The sequence below is a fragment of the Amblyomma mixtum genome, chromosome 1, assembly GCF_055824585.1.
Source record: "Amblyomma mixtum isolate Tamu chromosome 1, ASM5582458v1, whole genome shotgun sequence".
In the NCBI taxonomy this organism is placed as follows: domain Eukaryota; kingdom Metazoa; phylum Arthropoda; class Arachnida; order Ixodida; family Ixodidae; genus Amblyomma; species Amblyomma mixtum.
Genome location: NC_143012.1, coordinates 87,628,024 through 87,639,463, shown reverse-complemented (window position 1 = coordinate 87,639,463; position 11,440 = coordinate 87,628,024). Strand labels below are relative to the sequence as shown.

The 11,440-nt window shown below is 50.3% G+C and overlaps 1 protein-coding gene and 1 pseudogene across 1 annotated transcript; one reads left to right on the top strand and one right to left on the bottom strand.

The window, feature by feature from the left end:
* Positions 1-2,565: 2,565 nt before the first annotated feature.
* LOC149367128 (heterogeneous nuclear ribonucleoprotein F-like) lies at positions 2,566-5,231 on the bottom strand. The gene has a single exon (XM_089566620.1). It carries the CDS (start codon positions 5,229-5,231, stop codon positions 3,474-3,476), a length of 1,758 nt encoding a protein of 585 aa, XP_089422746.1. The 3' UTR covers positions 2,566-3,473.
* Positions 5,232-5,689: 458 nt separating this feature from the next.
* On the top strand, positions 5,690-9,345 carry LOC149367127 (uncharacterized; annotated as a pseudogene).
* Positions 9,346-11,440: the final 2,095 nt, after the last annotated feature.

Here is an 11,440-nt window from a genome sequence, read left to right as displayed (position 1 = left end):
AAGGATCGGCCGAAAAGCCGCGAGTATCCTCTTCGAACAAAAACAACACAGACATGGATCAAACAACACAAACATTCAACACACCATCATTTGGGTCCCTGACACTGGGGTTGAGGGAAATCTCATGGCAGACACCGTTGTCCGAGGTTTCACGAACCGGAGGGCGGGTTTGCCAGTGGAACCCTTCAGCACGCCAGAATCTTACGGGGAGGCAATGAAGGCGTTGTTGGGAGCGCGCAAGAAGTACTCGGCTCCGGCGGATATCCTCGACAGAGAGCAGGCCACCACGCTCAGACGACTACAAACAGACACCTACCCAAGCAGAGCCATGTATCACAAAATGTGGCCGAACAGATACGCGAAAGAGTGCGTGTGGTGTGGGGGCTACGCCACAACGTACCACGCCACCTGGGGCTGCGAAAAAAGCCCTTTACTACCAAAGGTAAATAGCCCTAGTCTGGAGCAGTGGGAGGCCCTCCTGGCTGACTCCGACCCGAGCACTCAGCTTATGCTGGTGACGAGGGCCAAGGCAGCGGCGGAGGCCAACGGGATCCTGGACTAGGGAAGACCGACCACTGTAGCTCCACATCTATCTATCCCCATCCCCCTACTCCCTAACTCTTCCTTTTGAAAAAAATAAATAAATAAATAAATGTTTTTACTACTACTACTTAACATCTTAACCACAGATCGGTGACACAAGCAGCAACAGCGCGCTTAAGGCTTTCGCCTCACCACACTTTAGGTCAACAAAGTGTCCCCCTTATTTTTTTAATTACTAGCCAAACTCGACGTTTCGCTAAATGGCTTCCTATACCAAACTGTGGCACGAAAAGAACAATATTCATACCAAACTGCAAGTCCACATTCAAGATTTCCACGGGCGTTCTAAACCATCCCTCAACGAAGAGACTAACTGGGCATGCACAACGCCATGTCAGAATTGACAACCGAACGCGGCACAAACCTAAGCTCTTCTTGCACTGTACCTGAAAGAGGGCTCTAGACAATTTTTCACACGACCGAATACTGCTAAACCTAACACTAATAGAGTGCGCAGCCCGCGTGCGCAATAACTTTCCGGACAGCACAGAAACACATACATATACTACAGTCGAGCCCACTTATAATGAAGCTGGCGGTCGCAAGGATCACATTTGCTGTAACAGAATTTCGTAGCAAGTGGACTTGGCCTATTACAGCCAAAATACAGTCATACAAGAGTTCCGTTTGTTTCTTTAAAACGTCCGTTATGCACGTCTACTTCTTCAAAGCAGGCCTTGTAAAGCCGCTATCTAAGCTCTCCAGCGGTCATGTGCTCGTGGCGGAGACATTTGCAACTGACGAGGCGCTTTAGGGACGCGATAATACCGATAGCTATTGAGGCGTTCACGTAAATTGGTGGTAGGTCACCATCCTTGGCTTCAATCGTTGAGAAAGTTGAAAGGATGCAGCGAAGATGCGACCAAAATCAGTGTGCGCACAGAACGTAAAGTATATGCGCCACTCTTGTGTAAAGCAGACGATTGGAACTCAAATAAAGCGACATCTCGCCGCAGTCAATAGCTTCCTGAAGCAACCTTTGAGTGGAAGCTTCATAGACCTGCTAAGTAGGCGGGAACTAGCGCTCTTCCCGCAAAATTGCTGAAGACACTTTGGAAATTCTAAAGAGTGCTCGGCGAAAGCCTTGTCGTCAACCCACTGCCGCTTCCCAGAACCCCTTGGCGCGGAATCCCTGGGCCGCTTCGAAGCCATGCGTCTCACTCACTCGACTGCAACGAGACGTCTGGCGAAGGAGCGGCGGTGCAGCTGCCACCGCCGACGCGCGAGCGCTCGTTCTACCGCTACAGTGTGACGTCATGGTTGCTATGTACAGCTGCGCCCTCCACCGGCGCGCCGGTTGCTAAGGAGGGGAGGGGGTAGCGCCGCTGCCGGAGGAGAGGCCACAGTTGGCGCGATTCCAGCGCACGGACGGACCCGACCGCGAGCATGAGCCATTAAAGGCTTTCGCCTTAATACCATTGCGTGCTGCGCCAATTCAGTTTTTTTTTTATTGGGGCTCACCCTTGACCGCTCTTTGCAGGACTGAGACAGACTGGCTTCTGTCTGCGCGTCGCCTGTACGAGCATCAGTTTGGGTAGGTGACGCACGCCATGTCCCAAGCAGGGCGGGTAATCGGCCCAATATTGCAAACGTATTAGCAAAGGCTGGTCTGACAAGGAACCAGAGTGAAACCATCCATTTGCAATACTGGGCAGATTCCATGTGCTGATTGGGGCAACTGATTGCGCCAGCAGGCACACCACGTGTAATAGGTATTGTAACTTTACGTGTTGCGGCCATTGATTGATTACCGGCCGTGTGCACTGATTTCATTTTTAACGCAGCCAATGTGTCGCTCTTAGCTAACTAATGCTTCAACTTTAAACGCTCAACCACATCGGCACATACGCATCGATTGATCTTGTAGCCTGCCTAGATACGTTTGGCTGGCGGTTAGGTTCAATTTCAATGCCACTTTTTTACTATTTTTTCTAGTCGACACTATCTTTTCAGGATCTCAGGGGAGCTGGGAAGTGCCCTTTGGACCGCGCGCTGGCTGGAAGGGAGCGTTTTTCAACCATACCGAACAATTCTGGACACAAGCATTTTTGAACAGGAAATCGTTTATGAACGCAATTTTTTCATCTTACGTAAGGTTTTACTGTAACAATCAATATATCCGCAGATAACCAGACGGCAGTCTTATATTTTTTTTCCTCTTAGCGTTCTTGCTGGCGTCAAAAGCGTTCCCCATTCGTTTTCTACAGCAGTGTTGACTGTTCGATGCCATAAATGGCAACACTTTTACAGAAAGATTTTGCGACATATCAGAAGAATGAACCATTTCTTTCAATATTTCCATAACAGTGTCTGCCAATTTTTCACATTTTTATCCGAGAATGTTGGACTTGTCTGGGCGAGGTCACTGCACCTCTTCGTTCGTTATCACCGAGTGGTGCGTCCGCAGTTGCTCTTTTTCATCTGAGACCAATTGACAGATTGTGTAACAAGGAAATACAAGAACCCTTTCTTACAAGACAGCGGCAGGCTTTACACTGACGCACACACGCAGGCCAACACGCACACAAGCACCCACACACACACACACACAAAGATGGCACGGTGATTTCCACGAGTGGGTATGTTGACTATGTGATTGGGTATGTTGACACACACAGACGAAGACGGCACGGTGATTTCCACGAGTGAGTATGTTGACTATGTGACTGGGTATGTTGACACACACACACGAAGACGGCACGGTGATTTCCACGAGTGGGTATGTTGGCTATGTGACTGGGTATATTGACACACACGCACACGAAGACGGCACGGTGATTTCGAATAGTGGGTATGTTGACTCTTAAACCTCTAAATTCTCATGACTTGCGGATGAACAGAACTCGACTGCCAGCAGCTCGAGAGGCAGTTTACAGTATGCCCAGCGATATCGCTCGGCCGAGCAATTGCCGGTTGTTGAACCTGGCGAGGGCTTCCTGCGCGTCTCGCGGAGTGGGGAAGGCGATCCGCGCGTCCCCCGTCGGCCGGTCCCAGACGTCGAAGCGGCGCATGATATTCTCTTTCGTCAGTTCGTAGCCGTGAAAGAAGCGGATGATGTCGTCGGCGCTGGCGCGGTACGGGACGTTGGTGGCGGTCACCACGCAGCCGGGCTTGCCGAAGTTGTCCATGCGCGCCTTCTCGTGGCGCGGCGCCCGCAGCGGAGGCCTGCCCCGCTCTGGGTGCGGCGGGCCCCGGCGGGGCTCGGGTAAGAATGGAGGCCTCGAGGAACGCTCGAGCAGCGGCCGTTTGGCCGGGGACACACTGCACTCCCGAGGGGGCCCAGCCGCTGGCTCGAGTCGACCCTCGGGCAGCATCAAGCCCGGACGCCAGCCGTCGGGTCGGCCGTCACCGCGCTCATGGAGGCAGCCGTCGAAGCGACCCTCGAAGCGGCTGTCAGGGCGCCCGTCTAGGCGACCGTTCAGCCGGCCGACGGGACGCGGCTGGCTGCCAAACGTTTGCGCTACTTCGCTGCTGGGAATCATCTTGAGCGCTATCACGTGAGAGCCGATGTTGGCGCCGTCTTGTAGGAATGCCCTCTCACAGTCGGCGTGACTCTCAAACTCGGCGAAAGCGAAGCCAGTGGGAATGCCGTTCTCGCCGAACATTATGTGAATGGCGCGGGGAATGACGCCCTGCGTACCGAAGAAGTCAGCGATGTCCCTGTAGGTGACGGTGCTCGGCAACCCCAGCATAGAGACGCAGGTGTGTCCAGGCGGATCGAGCGAGTGGTCAGGCCCATAAGCCGGGCCCGGCAGACCTATCCCCGGGTCGTGCATAGGACCGGGCCTGTGACCGGGTCCAGCGGCAAGCTCGGGCCCACGTTCCGGACTCACTCCGTGCAAAACGGGCGGCTCTTCGTAGCTCCGGTTCATCGGCGTGGAGTCTGGGGCTACACTTCCGCCAATTCTGGCAGCGTACATGACGTCCCGGCTGCCCCTACCAAGCTCGATGCAACGGTGGCCAATTCCGCGCGGCTGCATGTTCATGACAGTCTCGAAGTCTCTCTTGTCGACAAATTCCGCAAAGCCAGTTCCGGTAGCGCGGCCACTGGGGTCATGTTCAGTAATGATGTCCAGAACACTGAGACCGGGGAACAACTGCAATACGTCTTGCTCGCTGGTTTTGTAAGGAAGGCCCTTGATCATGATGACCATGTCAGCTTCGCGGAGCGGCCCGCCGTGCTGGCTTGGTGGCCTGGTCCGCGATAGGTCCTTGTCCCTGTTGTACGGAGGTGAGCGGCTGTGGCTACGGTCCCACCGCGACATCCGGCGTCTAGACGGCGAGCGGTTCCTCGGCGGTATTCTCGAGGTCTCGTGTGGGCTGAGACGGCTGTGATCCTCCTCCTTAACGGAGCATGGCGCATGGGTGCGCGCATGGTCGACGGTGCGCTGCATCTCGGCGCGCGAGCTGAGCGACAGCTTGACGCGCACCTCCTTGATCTTGCCGCCGTCGCGTTCTATGGCCTGGCGCGCATCTTCGTCGCTGCCAAAAGTGATGAACGCGTCGCCCTTCTCGCCGCCCACGATGCGCACGCCGCCGTGCGGGATGTTGAGGCCCTCGAAGTAGCGGCGGATGTCCAGAGCGGTTGCCGCCAAGGACAAGTTCTGCAGACGGATGATGATGGACATGCTGGTGTGGTTATACCTTCAAAGTGACTGGAAATAGATGAGCATCGGTCGTGATTTCGTGTACCAAGTTGCCACCTCAAGGGGATTGTTTTATGTCTTCCTTTGAAAAACGGGAACAACTGTTTGCGTGTGGTCTTTGTAAGCTTAATGCCGGTATCTCCAAGATATTGTAGCCTGGTAAGATTGTAAAGTCCGGGGATAATAAAAGAGACAGGTAACTGTTAGCAAAAATAACACCACCGAGGTAGACCGCATGCAAACGTCGCAAGGCGCTTGCGAATATGGAAGATCGGAATCGGAAATCAAATCTTTTGGTGTTCAGCATAGCCGGAGAACCAAATATCTGAATTGGTTTTACGCGAAAAAAGTGATTAACAAATTCTTGAAAAAAAAAAAAAAAATGGTGAGCACTGTTCTTCAGCAGCCAGAATTCATGGACTGGATAAGCGCACTTCTAAATGCCCGGTAATGCGTTATTTTCAGGATTACAGAGAAAAACAAGCTCTTTTAAGAGTATGAAAAACCAACAATCTGGAGTATACATTCAAAACGACTACTGTGCAGACTCATTCAGAAAGCGAAAACAGGTAGAGTCAAGTTCGTAAGAAGAAAAATATGCGGGTAAAAACGCAATGTTAGTAAATAATAAAATCAGTGCCGATTGCCAGTTTTTTGTAAGGGATGGTATAACTGGAGACCGTAGGGCACCCGCAAAGCGTGACGAGTCCCTAGGCACCAATGCAAGCTTACGTTCATTCACCGAATCCTCAAGCTAGCTCCCAAAGAAAGACCGGTATTGTCCGCTTAACATGAATGCTGGAAGCACAGCAAACATAGCAGAAAAGCTAAAAAACCTGATACTTTACGATACCGATTTATGTGTCAAAACAGAAACCTTACTCATGACTTGGTTCATGACTGCGGAACTGCGCCGCCGGGCTATCATTTGTTCAGACGTCATAGGGGCTCACGTAGAGGAGTAGGGGCTGTCGCTGCGAAACTGAACACCGATACAATCATTGAAGAACAGATAAATAACCATCAAAGTTTGTTGGTGAAAGTATCGCGGGGAGGGCGCACATTATTGCGTCGTGCTGTTTACCGGCCCCCGGATGCTCATGTTTCATGCAGAAGTCGTGTCATCATTTCCAAACTTTTAAAATCAAAAGCATGATTGTAGCTGAGGATTTTACCTGGTATAGACTGGCAGCAGATGCGCTAGGTCATTACCCCCTAGACCGAAAGAAGGCCTGCGCGAGTCCCCCTCTCCACAGTCCTACGTCACAACAGTGAGATGAGGGGAAAGATCGGCGGCTGATAGCGTAATCAACGCGAACTGGAACGCGTTTCCACTAACTGGAACGCTAACAGGAACGCCACTGGAACGCGAACCGGAACGCCAATGGGAACGCGAGCAAATGGAAATGGAACAGTGGCGTGTCGCGGTTTACATTGTCAGCGCGCGTTCTTTAGAACTCTTTTTGCTGTGTTTCTGAGCAGTTCTGTAGAGTCCTTTCCAGGCGAGGTACTATCGGAGTCAAATGAAACGCGAACAGCGGAACGCGTGGTGATAGGCCCAATTGAGGACGCCTGCCTGTAGTTATCAGAGAGAGGCGCGAATTTTCGGTTCGCGATAGTTTGCTTCTATTTTCTTTGGCGTTCGTTTTCTTGGTTTGCCACTGAAGCGCCACATTCATTATCAGAAAAAAGAGCGATTAAAAATTACGAGGAACTTTAGCAGCTAAAGTGGTGAAAGGCGAAAGCCCGAGTGCTGCATTCTGCTACGCGATTGTTCACTGCACATTCTGTTGGTGCATTAATCAACTGCCAATTAATGACGCTTAATCTTTGCCTTTAGGAGTGGAACGCGACAGCCTGTTGTAGCGCTGCCACGAAGTCCACGGAACGCCACCACCCGTTCGGCGCGATGCGTTGCCCCTTGAACGCAACGCTTTTTGAGAAAAGGAAATGGCTGTAATTCTCTGTCATCTCGGTGGACACCTGAACCGCACCGTACAGGAAGGGAGGAAGTAGGAGTGAAAGAAGAAAGAGAAAGAGGGGCCGTAATGAAGACAATGAAAATTGTATTTGAAGAAACGAAATTCCGCAGTAACTGTCTCACATATCTCGGGGGACGCGGGTCGAAAATTGTATTTGAGGAAAGGAAATTGCGCAGAAACTGTCACATATTTCGATGGACACCCGTCATTATTAGCGCGCAGTGACGTCACGACCATTTCGACCAATCTGAGACGCGGACAAATTTGCTAACACGTCTTGGTCACGACAGCATGATCCATTAAAAGCTTTCGCCTTAAAAAAGAGCGATGAAAACGTCACGTTGAACACCGACCGTTTCCGATCGGCCTCCTGCGCTGTTCGCATCGCAAACAGATGCTGATAACATAGCATCGGTGTAAGCAAAATAAAGCCCTCTGCAATGTGTGATCAGTTGTATGAACGTGGCGCTCCAGTGGCAAAGCAAGAAAACGAACGCCAAAGAAAATAGAAGTAAACTATCGCGAACCGGAAATTCGCGCCTCTCTCTTATAATGACAGGCAGGTGGCCTCAAATGGGCCTATTGCCAGGCGTTCCGCTGTTGGCGTTTCGTTTTATGCGTTTCATTTTACGCCGATGAGACGCGGGTTCAAACCCAGCCGCGGCGGTTGAATTTCTTTGGAGGAGAAATTCTAGAGGCCCGTGTACTGTGCGATGTCAGTGCACGTTAAAGAACCCCAGGTGGTCGAAATTTCCGGAGCCCTCCACCCTGGCGTCCCTCATAGCCTGAGTCGCTTTCGGACATAACCCCCCAAAACTAAACTATTTTACGCCGATAGTACCTACATTGTCTAGGTGCTGCTGTGCACCAAACTGTCGCTCTGACTACGCCAACGGACCCAGAGAGCGCGTGTACAGGTTCCCGTCGAAACCGGCTCGAAATGCAGCGTGGACAAAGGCTGTGTCGCGGAAAGGCTTCAATCCGACGAAGTCCACTGTGGTAAGAACGCATTCTGCTCTGCTTTCATGATCCTCGTGCTGCTGTTCACCACTAGGTAACTTAGCACCGTATATTACTGCGTACGCATGCCTATATCGAGTAGGCAGTTTGGACAGCATAGCTACGAATAATCGGATAGCATTCGGCCTGTTTTCAGTGTGGAACAAATAATTTTTTGCAGCCTAAATTAGTTCCTTGTGCTAAAAAAAACTTCGCTAGCATTCACGTGATTGTAGTTGCCCTAGTAAATAACCGGCTTAAGACAGAAGCTCCTGTCACATACCCGGCCGTGCTGGGTGCTCGCTGCGTTATTATAGTGTGCTAAACCGCTGTTCTCGTCTAACACATCTTTGCTCATGTGTACGTTACAGCTTTGTGAGCACCACGTCCATGAAAGTTACTTCGTATCCACGACAAGCTACGCCGACAGAGTTAGTGGGAAGGTAATCGAGGTATCGCTGAAGTTGAGGAAACTGAAGCCCGGCGTGGTCCCAAGCGTCTTTCCGAATTGCCCAGCCTACCTGTCTAGTCAGAAAACGTTAGTTCGCGAGAGCGCAGAAGAAAAGCACGCCAGACTTGACAGTGAAGCTATACGGGAAGCCATACGTTTGTCCATTGAGTCCCACACATCTGAAGAAGAGAAGATTGACATCATCACATTCTAAGACCTGTTAGAGGCTGTGAGTGGACTCACTGTGAGCGGTATCTGGACCAAAGTTGTTGCCGAAAAATGCGTACTTTTTCTGAGCTTTAAAAATCAGTATGCTCCAGTTGTGCATTGTGCAGTGACGGCATCTTCAAACCGTACTTCGAGAGTATACTTTGGAGAAATGAGGGTTGGAAAAGTAGACAGCTTTCTGCTTCCTTCTTCGATCTCTGATTTGAGGCAGATCGACAAAGTTTTGACGGTGGTGGAAGAATGCATCAAGGATGCTGCAAAGAACCAACAGCACCTTTAGATTCTGCTGAAGCATGTGGTGGAACTTCTAGACCAATTGTCATCCTCAGCCTTCCCACATGAGTGGCCAGTGGAAGTTCTTAAAATTGTGAAGCAGCAACTTCAAATCCTCCTAAACAAGACATCAACTTGCCCAGTGGATTTCCTTCTGTTCTGAAGCCTCGGGCTCACAACATCTCGTCATGCATAATTATAGATTCATAAGGAGCACAGGGAAGTTAAAGATCCCACATCCCCACATGATAAGACACATGTGTGCATCTTAAAGAATAAACCCATCCACAGGGCATCAAGAGGCTTCTTTCCTGTCTTATGCAAAAAGGCTGGCATCAACGCCAAGTCACCATGAGCGAGCGCTCCGTGGCACTCATGATGGATGGGATCCACTTGGAAGCATCGTGATTATGTCACAGGTGCGACAGCCGACCAAGAAAACGCAGCAAAACTGCATACGTTTTCATTATGCAAAGCTGCCTGTCTTCCAATAAAGATGTCGTGCACATACTTCCAATAGATAGAAGCGAAACAGCTCCGGGAATTTCTTGATCTGCTGATTAAACAACTGGAAGTCTTTGGTATCGGAGTGGTTGCTGTGATGTCAGACAACTCCAAAAACCGCAAGGCCAAGTCATTGTTCGCCAGTCCTCCAAAGATGAGCATTGTGTACAAGAACAAATCAGACATTTCAAGACCGTTGTTTTTTATTCGGGACACAGTTCACATCTTGAAGTGAATCCGAAATAACTAGCTGAACCAGCGTGGCAGTGGGAGGTATATCTCTCCAGATTCCAATGCCCTTTCAGAAAGCATACATAAGCAAACATAAGCAAACATGGTAACATAAGCAAAAGGAGCTTATGTTACCAGTCAGCGTATGTTGCTGGTTATTGCGCACATGCTGCAGTAAAGAAACTCCTCTGCCATTCTTGCCGAGAAATCTTGATTCTCCACAATCTGTTAATTGAATTGCAAAATGATGCCCTAATTGAAAATGCAACGCGGTATAGACTAAAGTGTCCGCAGGTAGTTGTGCACACAATGGTAATTATACTCTACATTCTGAAAGATGCAAAGTACGCAGCATCATTCTTTGCGTGTGCAAAACAAAAATTGGCAGTGGCTTAACTCTGGTTAAGCCTGGATATACAAGCGAAAAGCTGCAGTTATGCTTTGCTGGACGTCACGGCTGTCGCAGTTCGCGCACAATGAACGCACTGGGAGCACCACGATAACGGTGTAGGCAAGCGCGTTATATAGCCCTCCTTCCGCATTCGCAGTAACTGTGGTAAACACGCGGCTGCAAGTAGCGTCATTCGAGGAAGCCGAGCGCGCGCCGATGCACACTCGGTAAACACGCGCAGAGCGCGCGAACGACGGCGACGGTCGATCGGCGGAGCCGCGCTCGGCGGCGGCTCCGCCGACCACCTGCGCCTCTGCAGTGACGTCACGCGGCGAACTCGCGCATGCGCAGCTGTGGCTGAAATTGATCACGGCGCACGCCAGACTCGGTGTTGACTAGCCTAGCGAAGTTTTTCGCTGCAAAAAGTTCTCGTGAGCCTCACGACTTCCCGTGTCGAATGCAATTAAGACCTGAACATCTGTGATCGTGGTCACTCACTCGAACTAGTATTGGGTTATGTTCTCAGTTCTGCTCCCAACACGTTGCTGAACAACCTGTGCAAAGCTGAAAATTAAAAACTCGCTGAGAGCAAGCAGAGCAAGACAGCGAAACGAAAACTGATAACTCTTGAAGCATAAATCTGCTTCCTGTCGAGTTATCGTGCATAGCTTTATCTAATGTCATCAATAAACGGGCTGTAAAATATAAATTCGTATTTCAATTAAGGTTTAACTCAACGATTAGGCGTGAAGCTGAAAATTTCCTCGCAACTTTACATCTACCGCTGAATGAAATGCCAGGTGGATTAAACCTCAGTTATTACATCAGGTAACACAAGTATACCTGGGTGCCTCGCTAGATTTACTAATTTCAGAAGGTAGCTCCAAGAGCAGCGTAGAATAAAAAATCTCGACCAAGTAGGGTGAAGCCGAATTTCAGGAAGATCTCCCAACAATGGTGCCACGCAGACATGCACAGGCCTTGAGTCTAGGTGTGGTTGGCTAGAGACTGTCCGTTTAAGTGTACTGCCTAATAGATTTAATGTTTTCTAAGAGCCTTGAGAAAACTGTATCAGAGTGCGCCCGCGCAAATTCAATCCTCGATTGTTGGAATGATGTAGTTAAATTCGAAC